Consider the following 20,051-nt stretch of genomic DNA (forward strand, 5'->3'; position numbering starts at 1 on the left):
AAAACAACCAGAGAGACAGAGAGAGAAAATGAGAGACAGACATAGACAGACCCATCAATTAAAACCCACAACCAGAGATAGAGACAGAGAGACATGCGAACAAAGAAAAATGGGTCGCCAACTCACCAATCAGCTCCAGGGACGAGGAGTTCAGGAGACCGTACTCAAGCCTCATAATGATGTCACCGTCCGGGTCCTGCTTGTCCTTCTGCAAACACCACACCACACCAAACCCAGCCGCACCACACACCACACCACACCACACCATACCCAGCCCCACCACAAAACACCACACCCAGCCCCACCACACACCACATCCAGACCCAGTCGCCGAGTCAAATCCTGCCACACCACACCACACCATACCCAGCCATACCCAACCACACCACACACCACCATACCCAGCCACACCACACACAGCCGCACCACACACCACACCACACCATACCCAGCCACACCACACCATACCCAGCCGCACCACACACCACACCACACCATACCCAGCCACACCACACATCACACCAAACCCAGCTGCACCACACACCACACCCAGCCGCACGACACACCACACCACACCATACCCAGCCGCACCACACACCACACCACATCATACCCAGCCGCACCACACACCACACCACACCAAACCCAGCCGCACCACACACCACACCACACCAAACCCAGCCGCACCACACACCACACCACACCACACCATACCCAGCCCCACCACACCACACCACACCCAGCTGCACCACACACCACACCCAGCCGCACCACACACCACACCACACCATACCCAGCCGCACCACACACCACACCATACCCAGCCACACCACACCACACCAAACCCAGCCGCACCACACACCACACCACACCACACCATACCCAGCCCCACCACACCACACCACACCCAGCCGCACCACACACCACACCCAGCCTCACCACACACCACACCACACCATACCACACCCAGCCCCACCACACACCACACCATACCCAGCCGCACCACACACCACACCCAGTCACACCACACACCATACCCAGCCACACCATACACCATACCCAGCCACACCACACCACACCCAGCCACACCACATTACTCTCCCTTTTCCTTCCTTGGGATTTCCTTCCCTTGCTCTGCCTTCCCTGCCCTTCCCTTCCCTACTGCAGCCTTCCTTCCTCTTCCTCCCTTCCTCCCTCCCATCCCCTTCCCTACCTTGGTCACTATAACTACTGTAGGCAGACACACTTCAGAAGTGGATCTTCATGTGCCTGGCAATGTCATCCCTTGTCTTAAAGAGCTTTCCACAAACATCACACTTGAACTCTCTAAGGCCATAGTGCCTGAAGACATGTCGATTGAGTGCCTGCTTCACACTGAACCTCTTCCCGCACTCTTCACACTCATGACTTTTTACACCAGTGTGTGTAAGGGTGTGTGCATCAAGGTGACTCTTCCGGATGAATTTTTTCCCACATTCCTTACATTCATAGTTCTTCACACCAGTGTGTGTAAGGGTGTGTCTATCAAGGTGACTCTTCTGGATGAATTGTTTCCCACATTCCTTACATTCATAGTTCTTCACACCAGTGTGTGTAAGGGTGTGATATCTGAGGCCTCCCCTTGTGGTGAATTCTTTTCCACACTCCAGACACACAAACTTCCTCTCTCCTTTGTTGCTGGAGTTGCCAGCAGCCAGTTGCTTCATCTGGTGACCACTGACCCTCCTGCCCCCTGCAGCAGTCTGCTCCTGCTTGTCCTGGCCACTCATGCTGCTGTCCAGCCCTGCAGGTGAGGCGGCCCCAACCTTTGCGGAAGCTGAGTGTGTTGTTGTTGTCCTCGTTCTTTCCTTGTTCTCTTTTCCTCCACACACCGGCGGCCTAGGGTCCGTGGTCGTGGTCGAGGGTGGACGTGCCCGTGAGAGCTCTGTAAAAGTGAAGGAATTCTCCAATAGTAATATTGCCAGAAGAATGAATCGTTCGAAGAATAATCCGTCTAGTAAGCAGGCGGCCACAAAAACCAAGGATACTGTTGGATCTGGCAAAACAAGCCTTGCGGCTGGGGGCGGGGATGATCAGCTGACAGGGGCAGACGATAGCGACGCAGATAAACAAACAGACACATGCCCAGTCTGTAAGGTTAAGGTTGGTGAGGAAGACAAGGCTCTAGGCTGTGAACTATGTGAAATGTGGCACCACATAAAGTGTGAGGAGGTCACTGAGGCAGTGTATAATTTCCTGAGCAGCAATCAAGTAAGTAAGATTCACTGGTATTGTACCAAATGCGATATTGTTGCGGGAAATTGTTCAAACAAGTAACCAACACATCCAAGAGACAGGATAAAGTAGAAAGACGTATGGATGCCCTGGAAACTAAAACCACTGAGGCCTTAGAGGAGATCAAGAGTGATGTCAAGAATCTGAAGGAGGAAATTAGAGATGATATCAGGTCTCAAGTGAACAGTGAGTTCAAATCTAGGATTGATGAAGTCAAGCAGAAAGTTGGGGAGGAAGTCAAGAGTGTGATTAATGAAGCAGTGGAAAGCAAAACAGTTGATATAACAGTCGACACGAGGAACAAAGCAAGGCGGATCCAGAAAATCAATTTTGGGGAGCCCGCTGGTAAAATTTCATAAGTTAGCGACAGCCTCAAACAGTGAAGACCAATGGATAGTGATGGCGGTTCTTTGCTTAAAATCCACAGCTCCCGAGCAATCAACGTATATGTGACAAATGAATTTCTCTTGTATCTATATATGAAGTGCAATCAATATTAAGCTGGCAAGCAATAACAAGAAACAATTCAAATTGCACATCCGACCCGTAAAAAGGCAGATCTGAACAGGTAGAAATCATCACCATACGATCACTCGAAGAAAACTAAATGTTTATTTCGCTATGTAAGCAGCAAGGGTGATCATAATACAGGTCATATATAAATTACAAACCTTACCTTTACAAAAAAGAGCTAATATGTGAAATTAGACGCAGCTGAAGATAAAAAGGAATTCTTATAGGGCTTCTTTTACATGGGATTGAGGTAACACGAACGGAATGTACACCGCCCGGCGGTAGTACTCCTCAGCATTCTCGCACGGAACATTTGATCGCTGGGTCTGTCGTCCACAGAGTCGTGGCACAGGGATGGTGTCATGCGATGACCCCACCTCGACCAAAAGCTCTTCCGCTTTCATGAACACGTCGTGAAAATGAGCTCTGCATCTGCTCTGAACTTGGCAAAAATGGTCTCGATGCCACAGCATCGGCTGACACCAGGTCGCCATCTTTCCTCTGAAGTTTGGCTCGGCTCGAGAGTATGTGCCAATATACACTCCACTACAACCAGTCCAACAAGAAAGCAGGAAACACGTATGGCGATGAGAAGGAGCCCAGCGGTGGCGTCAAGTTCCTCCTCGAGAAAAACAGCGATGACAGGCAGAAATTCAACGAAAACCATCATTCTCTCATGCCTCTAAATCCACCTGGTGGGGCACAGGGGAACAAGCGTTTCGCGCTTGGCCGAGGTACGCTTGACAACCTCTGTGAAGCGGAGAGAGCGCACATTCAAAGAATGAACGAAATTGTACACCTGGGTCAGTGTTGTACACCTGGGTCAGGTTGTACACCTCGGTCTGTGTTTGAAGAGCGATCTTCACTTCCTTGACGTCACACGCCTTCGTCAGTACAAGATTCTGCCGGTGGCTAAAGCAGTGGATTGGCTTGGCCAGGGTGTACTTCTTCATGAGTACTGCGGCACACCCTTTGAATGTTCCCACCATGGCACTTGCTCCATCGAAACCAAGTCCCCTGCACTTGGCCATGTTCAATCCGAGGTCTTCAACGGTGCGCAAAAGGAGCCAGGCTAAACCTTTACCGGTGAGGTCATGAGCACGCACAAAGGCAAGGAAGTCTTCCCTTATTTCCTCTTCCAAGTGCTGAATGATGATAGTGGCCTGCACTAAAATTCACTTTCTGCTTGCATGTGAGGAATGAGGTCACAAAGATTTTTTCCTAGGCCTTTAAATCTTACTCTATAATATTCAATATATGATTCCGGAACTTAAATACTGAAAATAAATAAAGAAAATCCTGAGTTCTCCAGAAATGCAACAGAAAGGTACCAGTGTTCGTTTTGACTCTCTCAGAAAGTTGACATTTTAGCAGACGGGGGGGGGTTCGTCAGACACCCCCAGCCCCTCCCCCCCCCCTAGGAACAGCGTACTACGGCCCTGTACGAGTATGTAGATTGTTAGATGAGTGCGGGGCCATAAGAGCGCGGGGCCCTGGGCACATGCCCGTTGTGCCCAGGCCCTGCAGCAGAGTGAAAAATTACATCAGACACTGAAAAAATTTAAATATTTTCTGAGCATCCCGTCCACCTCCGCATAGTAAAGCCCAAGGAACCATAGAGGAGGAATTTTTTAAAGTTTGGAGGACAGCGTCCAGAGCTATCTAGCGGCGGCCGGCTTCGCTCCCCAGCTCTCTAGCTTTTTAGGGGTATCTTAAATATAATTTATGTTTTCTCAATTCATGGGTATTTCAAATATTTTAGTTATCCTAATATTTTTTTGGGGGGGACCCGGGCCATCTAGCTCCACACCCCCATATCCGCGCCTGCATATGCCTACAGCCGACGACACATTCCGTATTATAGTTGCAGCACATTATAAGCGAGTCAGTTATGTACCGACTGTCCACATACACTCGAGATTTTCTGTGTGTGTGTGTGTGGGGGGGGAGGCGGCAAAGATTTTTTGCCCCCCCCCTGCATCCACCCCTGGAACAAAGTGAGTGCAGAGGTGAAGGAAGATTTGGCAAAATCCTACAGGGATGTCTTGAAGACAGAGGCATCAAAGGTTTGCAGTGGGTCTAGTACTGAAGGAGCTACTGCTTTTGGGCTCCTCAATGCTCATAATGGTAAAGAACTGTTGGATAAAACTACCAATCAAGTACAAAATAGATTAGACAGGAAAAACAACATTGTCTTGTATGGTATCCCAGAGAAGGTGAAAGAGGGCATGAACTTGGCAATTAGGTCTGAAAAAATTGAGCATGACAAGCTAATTTTCATAGAATTATGCAGTGAGATGGGCTTGACATGTTTGGACAGTGATATTGAGGAGATAAGACGAATTGGAAGATACAAGGGAGAAACAGAACAGAGTAGCCTACCAAGGCTCATAGTGGACTCTGACTCTGAGGATCCTTGAAAGAAAGGATTATGAGATGCCAAAGGTGAAATATTAAGGAAGGTTGGTGTGTCTCATGATATGACCATTGAGTAAAGGAAAATAGAGACGGCACTCAGAGCAAATGCCGGAAAGAAAAACGCCGAGGAGAAAGATTCGGGAAACTACTATGTAGTAAGAGGAAGTCCCTGGAACCGGCATATACTGAAGGTAAAAAGGTGGAGGAAGGAGATAGAGGAACCACAAGCATAATCCAAAATAAAATATGTACATCTGGGTCAAGTAAAAAAGACTTTCATGTGTTACTTTGTAATGTCGATGTATTAACTAATGATAAGATAGTGGAGCTGGGAGCAAAAGTTGAAGAGTTACGGACACCCCCTCATGTGATAGCGTTACAGGAAGTCAAACCAAAAAATCATCGTTTTGATAGAGACATTGCGGAGTATAATAACTTTGAAGGGTATGAGAGCATTGGAAAAAATCTAGCACTTGAGGATAAGGGAAGAGGACTGTTAGTATATATAAATAAGGATATAGCCTATGACATTATCCAGATGAAAGAGGAAGCTTGCAAGTATATAGCAGTTAAGATCAAATGTAAAAATGAGGAACTATTGTTCACGTCTATTTATAGGAGCCCAAGCAGTGATAATGAAAATAACGAGAAAATACTGAAGTTACTACAAGAAACCAGCGAATACAGTGCAAGGCACAAAATTATTGTTGGAGATTTCAACTTGCCTAATACAGAATGGGGACACTTAACATGCAAATCTGGGGAGGACAGCCTTAGCCTGAGTCTCCTAGAAAAGGTCCGGGATTGTTTTTACACTCAGCACATACAGGAGATCACCAGATTCAGAGGGACCTGTGCTGGGAACATATTAGCTCTGGTATTCACTGATGATGACACAACGTTGAGGGATAACATGCCCACTTGGGAAGAGTGACCACGGATGTGTTAGTTGTAAATGTGATATAGAATCACAGGACAGGAAGTGCAAAAGTAAAATTTATCTTTATGAAAAAGTGGATTTTGATCAATTAAAAGTACTGTTATCAATTGATTGGGACGTATACCTTGATACTCACGACATACATGAAATGTGGAGGAGATTTAAGCCGAAGTTACTAGAGGCTGTCAAAGTGTGTATTCCTCAAAGGGAATTCAGAGGTAAAGATACACTCAGGAAGAGGACAAATAAAGGCTTGGAAATATTCAGAAGACTGTGGCCAAAGATCAAGAAGAAAAAACGATATTGGAATAGATTGAGAAGAATGCAGGATGGTGGCATACATGGGTCAAGTGAATATATACAAATGCAAGAGGATTACCGGAGATTAAGTAATCAAGTTACAAAGGAGACTATAAATGCTATTAAGGACACCGAGAAGACCATTGCTCAGAATGTCCAAACAAACCCTAAGATATTCTGGAAGTACGTACAGTCAAAGACTAAGTCATCAGTGGGCGAATGTGACCTTTATACGAATACTGAAAAAACAGCCAAAACACAAAGCGACGAACAAAAAAGTGAGGGTGCTGGCGAACTTCTATAGTGCTGTTTTTACCGAGGAACCTGATGGGATGACACCCAACGTTGATATTAAGAATGTTCCTCCCTTACCAGTCATAGAATTTACATGTGATGCTATAGAAAGAGTGATCGATAAAATGCAACGTCATAAGTCTCCAGGCCCAGAGAGGTTGCACCCACGGGTGATAAAAGAGGTGAAGGGAATAATTTCCCCGCCACTCAGGAAGATATTCATGTTGTCGCTGCAGAGCAATGAGTTACCTGAAGACTGGAAAATCGCGAACATCACACCGATCTATAAGAAGGGCGACAGAAATGAACCAGGTAATTACAGACCTGTGAGTTTGACCTGTGTCATATGAAAAATAATGGAAACCATAGTAAGAGAAAAAAAATTTAGCGTTTGAAGAATTATCAACTACTCAGCAGAAAACAATACGGATTCATGACGGGCAGATCAACGGTGCTGCAGCTTATTACCGTGCTAGACAAATGGACGCAGTATCTGGATGAAGGTAGCGCTGTGGATGTTGCATATTGTGATTTTGCTAAAGCATTTCATAAAGTTCCACATTGGAGATTAATTGAGAAAATAAAAAGTTATAACATCAGGGGCAACATTTTAAACTGGATAGCAGCATTCTTGACAGAGAGAAAACACAGTGTTATAGTAAATGGAGAAGAATCAGACTGGCAAATGGTTACTAGTGGAGTGCCCCAAGGCTCAGTGCTTGGACCACTGTTGTTCATTATGTACATAAATGATCTACCAGATGTAGTACTCAACAGCGAATTATTTTTGTACGCTGACGATACAAAGGTCTTCAGACAAACTGGTAAGAGAGAGGACTTTGTTAGACTGCAGGAAGATCTTTACAGGATGCAACATTGGGCAGGGAAGTGGTTGTTGGAGTTCCACCCTGAAAAGTGCAGTGCTATGAGGCTAGGAACATCAAACGAAGAAAAGGTCACATGCAACATGAGGGAGGAGCTAAGGGACATCACAGTGGAAAAGGACCTGGGAGTTTGGACTGATTGCGAGCTGAAGTTTAAAGAACACCGTGCAAGGAAAATCAATAAGGCTAACGGATTGGTCGGACTGATCCAACGTACATTTGTGACACTGGATGAGTCAGAACTCAAGTTATTGTTTATTGCCTTAGTTCGACCACACCTAGAGTATGCAAACCAAGCCTGGTCCCTGAGCAAGAAGATGGACATTGAGGCAGTGGAGGCAGTTCAAAGAAGAGCCACCAAATTGGTACCAACCTTGAAGAACTTGTCATATCCAGAACCACTCCAGAAATTAGGCCTCCCAACCCTGTCATACAGATGATCAAGAGGTGATATGATAGAATTGTTCAAGATCATGAATGGAGTGTACGACAGTGACATATGCAGCGGCCTCTTCATGGATCAAAATTATCAAGCTACACGGGGACATAGTAAGAAGATATATAAACAACGTGCCAGGTTAGATATAAGAAAATATTCATTCTGTAATAGAGTGGTGGATATCTGGAACGGCCTCCCTGAAGCAGTAGTGAGTGCACCATCAGTTAAAACCTTTGAAAATAGGTTGAATAAGGCATGGAGATCACAGAGACAAAAACTTGAGCACATGGTAGCCATTGATATTGGGCACGGGTCCAGACAACTCGACCACGGAGACCACCCGAACGGAGACACAGAGACCGGAGACACAGGCTTTGTTAGCCTCTTCCGGAATTTTTCTGTGAGTTTCTGTGACCGTCGGGTTCTTGTTGTTGGTGATAGTCAGGTTCGTTATGTTGACAGGTATTTTTGCTCCAAGGATAAGAACAGGACGAGGGTGTGTTTCCCAGGGGCAGGGGTGGGCCATATATCAGACAGGATTGAGGCGTGTATGGCAAGCGAGGGATCGAACCCCATTGTCTTTCCCAGCTGTGGCAGAAACGGTTTCTCGTGTGCCAAGCGAGGACCTTCTCAGGCGTTTTATAGAATTGTTAGGCAGGATACGTGACGCTGGTGGGTAGCCAGTAGTGTGTGGCATCCTGCCAAGGAGGGGCGTTGGCGATGGATGGCTGTCCAGGGTGATAGCAGTGAACAGCAGACTTGCTGAGCACTGCGAGCGTAATGGGTGGCTGTTCGTCGACAATTGGGACCTCTTCTTTGGCAACGACGCCCTCTACGCCCGTGACGGGATACACTTGACGTTCAAGGGTGTTGAGGCTCTCTCAGACTCCCTTGAGCGAGCACTTGGTACCCTGAGGGATTTTTTAGTATAGGCAAGGGGGGGAGGAGTAATGGGAGCAATGGGAGGAGTAATGGAAGAGGACATCTAGCTCATAATATAACCAGGCAGCTTAGAAGTAATTATAGGGGAGTAACAGAGGGCGGGCTAAGAATCTTCTATGCTAACAGCAGGAGCCTCAGAAACAAGATAGACTTACTAAGGGCTGAAGCTTGTTCAGAAAATTTTGACATAATAGCAATCACTGAGACATGGATAGACACTGCCAATAGAAATTTTAGATCAGAATTTGAAATAACGGGTTATCAGATGCTTCACAAAGACAGAAGGGGCAGAAAGGGAGGCGGAGTTGCGCTATATGTTAAAGACTCACTTAAATGTTTAGTTGACAATTCAGTCAAAACTAACATGGATTCAGAATCAGTTTGGGTGGACGTTTACAAAGGGAAAGAAAAACTAACTCTAGGAGTTATGTACAGGCCACCCAGCCTTAACAGGCAGGACACGAGTATATTACTACAGGAGATTGGCAGGGCGAGTAGGAGTAGAAATGTCTGTGTAATGGGGGACTTTAATTATAGGAATATAGACTGGGAAGATCTAGTGGGTGACCAGGAAGCCGAGGACTTACTTGAAGTTATACAAGATAATTTCCTTAAGCAGGTAGTTACTGAGCCTACAAGAGGAGATAACATATTAGACTTAGTCCTAACCAATAATGGGAACTTGCTACGTGAGTTGGAGTTGGGTGGAGAGTTAGGAAATAGTGACCACAGAAAGATTCGTTTTAGCTTAGACTGGGTGGTAACCGGCGAACCAAACCCAGTGTTAGTGCCAGATTTCAGAAGAGCAAATTATGAGGGGCTTTGAAGACATCTTGAAGGGGTAAACTGCGATAATTTAGGGATTCATGAGGGCCAGAACTGCAGATTGGAGAGCCAGGAGAACCAGGCAGAAATGTCTTACAATAATTTAGTTAGAGTAATAGTAGAGGGGCAAGGACAGCATATACCACAGCGAACACTTAGAAAAGAAAACAATGATCCTAAGTGGATGACTCGTGGACTAAAACACGAGATTGGGTTAAAGAAGGGAATTTATCAGAAAATAAAGAATGGTGAAACACATCTCACGGGCCGGTACGTCGAACTATCTAGATTAGTTAAGAAAAACACCAGGATAGCAAAAAGAAACTATGACATCAAAGTAGCAAATGAGGCGAAAAGTAATCCTAAGGGCTTCTTTCAGATGAATAGAACAAAAACATGGGAGAAAATTGGACCGCTGAAAACAAACACAGGGGAGCTAGTAGAAAATTAAGAAAATATGAGCACATTGTTGAACGACTACTTCCTTTCAGTATTCACACAGGAGGATCGAACGACTATACAGGAAAGGGTTCAGGTGTACAAGGGCGGGGATGGCGATAAGTTGAGGGATATAATCATTACCAGGCAAGTAGTTCAGGATGAGATAGATAAGCTTAAGAAGAACAAGTCGCCAGGTCCTAACGGAATATTTCCGAGGGTATTAAAGGAATTAGGTGATGTACTCAGTGACCCACTAACCGACATCTTTAAGATGTCATATCTTTGAGATGTCGGTAAATACTGGCTATGTGCCGAGCCTATGGAAAGTAGCTAATGTGACGGCGATTTTCTAAAAGGGGGACAGGTCAGTTGCTTCAAACTATTGCCCAATTAGCTTAACATCGGTTATAGGCAAGATGCTGGAGTCCATAATAGCCAGGAACATTCGGGAGCATTTAGAGAAACGTAGCTTAATTCACGACTCGCAGCATAGGTTCACAAAAGGTAGGTCATGCCTCACCAATCTCTTGTCCTTCTACAATAAAGTATTTGAGGCAGTTGACAGAGATGAAAATTATGATGTAATCTATCTTGATTTTAGTAAAGTGTTTGACAAAGTTCCTCACCAACGACTGTTGCTTAAATTACAGGCTCACGTAGTAGAGGGTAAAGTTTTGAACTGGGTCAAGGCGTGGCTTAGCAATAGGAAGCAAAGAGTGCAAATCAATGGTAAAAGATCTGACTGGGGATGTGTTACGAGTGGAGTCCCACAAGGTTCGGTATTAGGTCCACTTTTGTTTATTATTTATATCAATGACTTAGATACAGGAATTGGTAGTGATGTTAGTAAATTTGCAGATGATACCAAGATCGGTAGAGTAACTGAGTCGGATCAGGACGCTAGTATTCTCCAGGGTAAACTCAACAGATTGTATGACTGGGTGGATAAATGGCAGATGGAGTTCAATGTAGGGAAGTGCAGTATTCTGAGTGTAGGTAGGAACAACCCCTCACATAACTATTGCTTAAATGCCACTCTCATAAGTAGGTCTGGGTGCGAGAGGGATTTAGGGGTCTTAGTGAGCTCTAATCTCCGTCCAAGGGCACAATGCATTCAAGCTAGAAATCGAGCAAATAGGGTACTGGGATTTTTTTCAAGGAGCGTAAGCAACAGAAGCCCCGAAGTCTTCCTCAAACTGTATTTAGCATTAGTTAAACCTCATCTTGACTATGCAGTTCAGTTCTGATCACCTTACTATAGAATGGATATCAAAATGTTAGAATTGGTGCAGAGGAGGATGACTAAGATGATTCAGGGGTTGAGAAATTTGCCATACGAGGAAAGACTCAAACAGTTAAACTTGCATTCTCTAGAAAGGCGAAGGGTGCATGGAGACATGATCGAGGTTTATAAATGGATGAAGGGCTTTAATAAGGGAGACATTCATAAGGTTTTGTTGGTAAGAGAATCGGGTAGGATGCGAAGTAATGGGTTTAAACTGGATAAATTCAGATTCAACAGGGACACAGGCGAAAATTGGTTTACAAACAGGGTGCTGGATGAGTGGAATAGGCTTAGCAGTCATGTGGTGAGTGCCAATACAATTGTCACATTCAAAAATAGACTAGATAAATTCATGGACAGCGATATTAGGTGGGGTTAGATACACAGGAGCTTAGGGTCAAAGGAGCTGCCTCTACAGAATGGACATCATCTTTCTAGAATCAGTTCAGAGGAGGATGACCAAGATGATTCAGGGGCTGAGGAACCTCCCATATCAAAATAGGCTGAAACATCTAAACTTACATTCACTAGAGAGCCGAAGAGTGCGGGGAGATCTGAGAAAAGTATTCAAATGGGTCTAGGGTTACAACAAAGGCGATATAAGTAAAGTATTGAGAATTAGCCAGCAGGATAGAACTCGCAGTAATGGATTTAAATTAGAAAAGTATAGATTTAGGAGATATAGGCAAGCATTGGTTTAGTAATAGGGTGGTGGGGGAATGGAATAGACTCCGCAATCACGTAGTTAGTGCAGGGACGATAGCTTGTTTTAAGAGTAGACTGGATAGCTACATGGACGAGGACGACAGGTGGCAGTGAGGTGTGGGTGCAGCAGGGTGACGGGGTACTGGATGCGTGCCTAGTACCGCCGGTATAACGAGGATCAAGCCTCTACCTGTAACCCCTGTAACTACACCTCACCCATCGTGAGTAGTGGGGGGGATTCTGGAGCTGCCCTGTGTAGGCCACCCGGCCTCTTGCAGTTTCCCTATGTTCTTATGTTCTTATGAGTGGAGGGCGGCCTGTCTTGTGCAGGACAGCTTACCTACTTCTGCTGCATGAGAAGGTTAAGACTTCCCGGCGGCGGTGGTGGAGGTGTTGTCCTGGCAGTGTTGGGGCTGAGGGTGTCGCTGGCCAGCAGGTCCCCAGCGCTGGCCCGTGGGTGTGGAGCCTTCGTCGTCTTCTTCTTCTGGGGTGTTTTAGGGGGCTGGTTGGGCAGGGCCAGAAGGGATGCTGCTCGGGCCTCGGCGCGTGCTGTTGTTGTCACCTGGCAGTGTTGCCAATTGGAACTTTCCGCTACACGCACGAGCCTCAAACACGCTACATTGGACCACAAACGATACAAATTGTAAATATATTTCCACATCAGATGAAATAATGTTATCTGCTGGTTACTGTATAGAGGTTTTGCAGCAAGAAGCAGGTGTCGGCCGCTCCCACCCTCACCTAGGCTTAGCTTTGACCTGACTGCGCCCTACCTAGTCTGTTCCAATATATAATGTGTCCAGCAGGTGTGTAAAGAACTCTGTAATTAATTCGTCTCTTCAGATAATTAATAATTCAGTCCTCAAAAGATAAAATACTTGACGATGGCGATAATCAAAAGGCAGAGGAAAAAAAATTTATATATATATATATATATATATATATATATATATATATATATATATATATATATATATATATATATATATATATATATATATATATATATATTTTTTTCCCGGGAGTAGTGACTTGGGCATGGGAGACACATAGTCCGTCTGCTGGGGAGGTGACCACCAGCGGGTTTGCAGACGACGCACAAGGTGCAGACGACGCTCTTCCGTGACGTAGCTGCAAAACCTCTATACGAGGAACAATGGCACAAAACTCAAATGTAGACAAGTAAATTCAGACTGCACCAAATTTTTCTTCACCAACGTTGTAGTGCGAGAATGGAATAAGCTCCCACCATCAGTGGTCCAGTACGTGTAACACGATTGACTCCTTTAAAAACAAGCTCGACCGTCACTTCCTTGAACTTAATATTAACTAGAGTAGAAAAGCAACGTTTTGGAGCCATCTGATTAATGTAAAATCACTTAGGTTTAAGGACAGACCACCTAGTCTGGACCATGGGGTCTGTGTGGTCTGATTTTCTATTTAAATCTATGTAAATCTATACAGACTCCCTCTCGTCACTTCACCTCCTCCTCTCCCGCCACCCAACATCCTCGACGGCCCTGGCCCACACCACCCAGCGAGCCCTTCTCCTCCTAACATCTGAGGGGTGGGAGGTCACCCTGCAGTGGGTGCCCTCACACTCAGGCATAAAGGGCAACGACATAGCAGACGCCGCCGCCAAGATGGCCCTGGCGGACGTAAACATCACGCCGCTCCCCCTGCCACTCTCCACGGCCAAACGCCTTATTTCCCGCGCCTCCTGGGACGAAACGCTCGCCAACACCCTCCGCATCACCTCCATGGGTCAATACCGCACCAACTCCTCCCCACAGCCGTGGGTGAGGAAAACGTCCCGCGTCCTAGACGTTGCCTTGACGCGCCTTCGCCTGGGCCACACACGCCTCGGCGCTCACCTCCACCGCCTGGGCATCGTCCCCGACCCTCACTGCCCCTGGTGCAGGACCGCTGAGGACACCATTGAGCACCTGCTGCTGCACTGCCCCCGCCACCACTCCCAGCGAGTGCTTCTCCGGCACCAACTCCGTGCCCTGGACGTGCCCACCTTTGACCTGCCCACGCTGCTGGCGGCGGCAGGCGTCCACCCCTCATGACAAGAAGCTGTCCTCCGCCTCACCTGCGCCTTCCTTAGGAAGACGGGGCAGCTGACGTGCCTGTGAAGGCTCCTAGGCAAACTCGGCCCATCGGCATCTCGGCCCATCGGCAACTCGGCCCATCGGCAACTCGGCCCGTTAGAATACCAACTCGGCCCATAAGATACCATCTCGGCCCATGTTGAAATTGCTATCATCGCTTTTTTCCATGATAAGAGCGTGGCAGAAACTGAATGAGCAGCGATACTAATATTTGTAAATATGAAACAAGTAAAAAACAAGCAAAACGTAAAATACAACAACAAGATGGTATAAAAGCAGTCAAATAAAAAAGAAAAAAAACTAATATGAATAGTTAAAAAGTAAAACTAAGTAAAAAGAAAAAGTTCTAAAATACATGCAATCAAAAGTTAAAAATTATGGATTAACTGCAATATGATGTGAGACAGCCCTTAGTAAGTTCTTGGCAGAACGCTGGCCATTACTGAATTCTTCCCAGAGGTTCACAAGCTGTCCATGTTGTTTCCGATACTTCTGTTTCTGGTACCTCAAAACTTTTCCATCCGACAAAAGCCTTACTTGAATGGAGACCAGCTTGGCTTCATCATGTAGAAGTTTTACTAACAGGTAAAAGTTTAGTTGGCCTTTCCTCGCCTTCAAATTTAGTCTGCAGTGCCAACCTTCAACATCGTTGTTTGTGCGTATACTTCGCTGAAATGCACACCAAGAAGTCGGAGGCCATATACTTGAGGTAATCCACGTGGTCTTGACATAGTCTAGAAGTTGTAGCAGCTGTGGCGATCCGTTGGCTTTCCTGTAAAATCGGATAATTCTTCAATGTTCTCTGCTGGCACATATGGAAGAGAAAGTAGCTTTCTTAAGTACTTGTGCATATCTACGTCATTAGTATAAGGACTCTGAAGGCCAAGTTCTTGTATTTTCCTCCATACGGCCTGGCCCCAATGAAATACACATCCACGAATCTCAACCTCTGGGAAGATTTCAGGAATTGCGCGCCAAACGCTTGCCTCGAAATCAATTAAAATTTCCGTTAATTTAAAACTATCACCGAGGATTTCCTTTGTTTTAGCCAGAATTTTCTTATAGTCTCTCCTCCGTTTTCCAGACATTAAAGCAAATAAAAGAGGAACTTGTTTAAAATTTCCATCACGCTGCACAAATGCATGAATACTAAATAGCTGCGTGAAGGGCTGTCTCACAACTTTAAAAGTAGCGTCAGCATACCATCGTTTTGCCTTTGCAAGTAACTTCAGCTGATAATTAGTAGCAAAAATCAAATGGCGCCTTTCACCTACACGAACATCATATTGTAAAAACTCTGATGGTATGTGATCCTCATTTAAATCAAAGTTCAGGTCAACTGGCTCGTCTGGTCTGTTTGCCCTGCGTTTTCGGTTTCCTTGACGCGCCAAGTTAATAGGAGCGGGAAGTGAAGTCAGAGGAACATTTTGGTCCACGTGTTCCCTTAGAACCTCGTCTACTATGCTGTAGGACAGGGGAGAAAGAATCAGTGGAACATCCAATAGTAGAATGCAGCAACCATGAGAGGCAGAGAGGGGAGTTATTAGTAGCACCAGGGAGGAGTGGGCTAAGAGGCTAGAGGAGGACAACGGGGCCATCGCACGGTACGTGTTGGATGGAGATGCAGTGCTGGAAAAAAGGGCACAAATGCTTGAATAAGCGCACGGATAAGCAATGTCAGTAAGTTATTCCAGCAACAAACTGAAAAGTAAAGTGTGATATTATATTGCAGTGAAGAAAAATTAAGCTACACAGCACAATTGAAAGGAAAAGTGTGAATAAACAGGAGAGACGCCCGAGAGGAGGAGGACAGGTCAAAAGAAGAAGAGGAAGAATGTTTGTCTACATAAAAAATAATCATAGCGAAAAGCTGTCATAAAATCACCGTAGGGAAAGCCTATTGGAAAAGTGTGTGCCTACCCTCAATTCTATATGGAGCAAATGTTATAAATTTTACTGAAAGAGATATCCAACAACTACAGATCATTGAAAACAGTGTGTACAGGCATATATTGGGAGCACCAAGATTCGCCCAAACCTGCACGCTGCGAGGTGAAGTTGGAGCTTCAAGCATGAAGAAGAGAATAATGGAGGGTAAATTACTATATCTGAAATCTATCATAGACGCATACACCACAACAACACAGGAAAATCTAACAAGAGAGGAAGATAACAGAAACAACTTGTTAAAAGAAGTATATAAAATGGCAAAAGGAAATCAGCAAAATTGGATAAAAAACATCAATAAGTACTTAGAATGCTCCAAGCTAACTCTGAGAGATATTGGAAAGTTAAAGAAAGAAGAAATTAAGGAAAAGCTGAGGAGCTGGGACACAGAAGAATGGAAACAAGAAGTCCAAAGTAAAAGAAGCCTTGAATTATATAAAATATACAAGCCTGAAATAAAATGTGAAGAACTTATATACGACAATACACCATCATCAGTTACACTCTATAGAGCCAGAACAAATAACCTAGCACTCAATGATAGGAAAAGATTCTACAATGAAGACACAACATGCATCATGTGCGGGGCGGAGGAGGAGAACCTCCAGCACTTCCTGTTGTATTGCCCGGGGTACCAGGGCGTGCGCCGGGCAGTGCAGGCGCCGCCGCTGCCGCTGCCAGCTGCTGCAGGAGAACATATCGCGCCGCTTGGATGCCTCCTCTTTACCGACGCAGAGAAAAATAAGGACAATATACACAGAATGTGGTTATTACGGGAAAAGAGAAGACAACAAAAAGAACAACAAGCTACAATGATAGTAACAGCAGTGACAGAAGAATAAATCAAGACCGAGAGAACACTAGGAGCTGCCGTTGCAAAGGCAATAGCTCCACATCTACATCTACATCTACATCTACATATCCGCCTAAATGCGTTCCATTTACGGCGCCAAAACCCGGACATGGGTCTGGGTTTATCCCCGAACCTGGTTCCGGGTTTTGTGTCAAATGGAAGATGCTATTAATGGTCTGAGCATGCGCAGTTCACGAGAGACCAGTGTTTATAAACAAAAGCACCAGCTTTTGACGGACACCAAATAACACAACACCGGGTGCCTTCAGTATCATGGCATGGTCACAAACGAATATGGAATGTCAAATTTGAGGCAGTGAATAATCATTTTTGGGGCAAAGTTAAATGATTTTTCTCTTTGATATATTGATTTTTGAGTAGCATAAAAAAATAACCTAGTGTTTTAATTTTCATGATCTAAGTATGAAATCTCATCACCGAAGATATTTCATACCCCGAAGTTTTTTCATACAACACCGGGCCACGCATGCGCAATAAGGAGACAACGTTTTTTTCTGAGAGGTGGAAAAAAAGTAGCGATTATCGCTGGTTTGGTTACAAAAGTACCGAAGATACCGATATATATTTAAATAAGTAGCGGATGGTCGATAATCCGATTTTGTTATCAGCGATAAAGTATCGCGATAACTTATCGCGATAACGCCCAGCTATGAGTGGGGGGGATTCTGGAGCTGCCCTGTGTAGGCCACCCGGCCTCTTGCAGTTTCCCTATGTTCTTATGTTCTTATGAGTGGAGGGCGGCCTGTCTTGTGCAGGACAGCTTACCTACTTCTGCTGCATGAGACGGTTAAGACTTCCCGGCGGCGGTGGTGGAGGTGTTGTCCTGGCAGTGTTGGGGCTGAGGGTGTCGCTGGCCAGCAGGTCCCCAGCGCTGGCCCGTGGGTGTGGAGCCTTCGTCGTCTTCTCCTTCTGGGGTGTTTTAGGGGGCTGGTTGGGCAGGGCCAGAAGGGATGCTGCTCGGGCCTCGGCGCGTGCTGTTGTTGTCACCTGGCAGTGTTGCCAACTGGAACTTTCCGCTACACGCACGAGCCTCAAACACGCTATATTGGACCACAAACGATACAAATTGTAAATATATTTCCACATCAGACGAAATAATGTTATCTGCTGGTTACTGTATAGCCAGGTACCCAAGGCATCTTTTCTCGTGAATAATAACTTATTAGATTCTAATCAGTTTGGCTTCCGTACGTAAGGCTCACTCAGTTGAGCTCCTTCTAACATATGATGACGCCACCTGCTGGCTTGATCAGGGGCATTTGGTCGACCTTATACTATTTGACTTTAGTAAATCATAACATTATGATCAGTAAGCTCTCCCACATCGGTATCGGGGATCCCTTACTCTCTTGGATACACGGATTTCTGAACGGTAGAGTATTGAGGGTTGTGGTTGGGGGTTATGAGAGTGATTCTACGCATGTGGAGTTCCCCAAGGGTCTGTCCTTGGACCAACCCTTTTTCTCATTTATATTAACTTTGTGGCTCACGGTCTGACCTGTAAATACAAAATTTTTGCTGATGATCTGAAAATATACCAAAAGATAAATAAGACTACGCCTTCTCTTACATTGTTAGATCTTGCTTCTGTGCAGAGAGATGTAGACCTACTGGTATCACGTGCGGAATCGTGGGGGCTCAGGCTCAACTCGGACAAGACCCGTGTTCTTAGGTTCTGCCGAGGATCTGCTCCAAATCTTGGCCCGTACTCTGGCTACTATATTAGAGGAAATCCTTTACAGTTTATGCAGTCAGCACCAGATTTAGGGGTTCAAGTTGATACTTCATTGAAGTTTCATCTCCATATACGCTCTCTTGCAAATAAAGCTGCAGGAATTTCGTCGAATTTACTTAAGAGGACAGTTAACCGTGAGCCTAAGTTTATGAAATCTCTTCTCACCTCTCATATCGATCCGTCCTGTGCAGGAATTTTGTTCAGTTGTATGGCACATAGGGTATGTAGGTGATACTGACATCCTTGAGAGGGTCCTGCGACGATGGACCAAGGATATTGTTGGACTTTCGCATCTTGACTATGCCTCCCGACTGGATGCCTTGGGTCTCTTCTCTGTGCATGGCAGAATGCTTAGAGCTGACATAGTCAAGGTCTGGAAGATTCTCAATGGCCTCTCTCCTGTGCAATCCTCTGAGTTATTTTCCCTCCAGACATCATCTAGGACCCGTTGAAATTCACACAGATTATTTCTACCCCACAGCAACACAGAAATACGTAGGCGATACTTCTTAGTCCGAGTGATTGCTTTGTGGAATAGCCTGCCAGACACAGTTATCCTGTCAACATCCTTAACTGTATTTAAGAGAAAACTAGCAGCTAGAGTACCTTGGTCAAAGGCTATACGAATTTTAACCCCTACGTACTGTTGTGCTGAATGCTTCCCCCGGCGTCCATGGGCCTCTAGAAGGCTCCGAGAGGAGCGAGCAGGGGGGTGGGAAGCAAGGCGAGCCGTCCGCGCCCCGCGGGGCGCGGCCAGACGCCAGGCGGGAAGTGTTGCCAACTCGCATATATTTTTGCTACATGTTCTTGTATGATCTAAAATATACTGTAACATTCTAGACTGTACTGTTCTGGATATATATAGGAGAAGAGGGCGAGAGAGTCCCAGTCCGAGTCATAGTAAGCTAGTGCCCAGTGAAGAGTCAAGAGTGAAGTGAACTACTAAGGAAGAATATTAAACTACAGAAGTTGTGCAAAGTGTTTATATATCTCCCTCCCACGGAGTCTTGTGACGGCGACACGGAACCCAAGTAATACGTCCGATGTTGTGCGAAATAAGTCGACCGACAAATAATTAGTAACATCGGTATCTGCGCATGCGCGGCCTGACAACAACAGAG

General features: G+C 45.5%; 2 protein-coding genes across 8 annotated transcripts in view; both read right to left on the bottom strand.

Moving 5' to 3' along the window:
• LOC126984826 (uncharacterized) overlaps positions 1-20,051 on the bottom strand; it is a 136,489-nt gene that overhangs the window by 50,361 nt on the left and 66,077 nt on the right. The window lies entirely within an intron of this gene.
• LOC126984829 (uncharacterized) overlaps positions 1-20,051 on the bottom strand; it is a 133,034-nt gene that overhangs the window by 50,361 nt on the left and 62,622 nt on the right. For 2 of the 7 annotated variants that reach the window (XM_050839036.1, XM_050839038.1), the window contains exons 1-2: positions 18,183-18,241; positions 12,601-12,822 (exon numbers count right to left, since the gene is read on the bottom strand). Coding sequence is in view for 5 of the 7 variants with exons in the window: in XM_050839037.1 (XP_050694994.1) it covers positions 127-208; positions 1,722-1,769 (130 nt within the window). In the remaining 2 variants the exon portion in view is untranslated. Of the gene's footprint in view, positions 1-126; positions 209-1,721; positions 1,857-12,600; positions 12,823-18,182; positions 18,242-20,051 lie in introns of those variants that run through there. The other 5 variants (XM_050839037.1, XM_050839039.1, XM_050839041.1 and 2 more) reach the window with 3 other exon arrangements.

The sequence above is a fragment of the Eriocheir sinensis genome, chromosome 57, assembly GCF_024679095.1.
Source record: "Eriocheir sinensis breed Jianghai 21 chromosome 57, ASM2467909v1, whole genome shotgun sequence".
NCBI classification, from domain to species: domain Eukaryota; kingdom Metazoa; phylum Arthropoda; class Malacostraca; order Decapoda; family Varunidae; genus Eriocheir; species Eriocheir sinensis.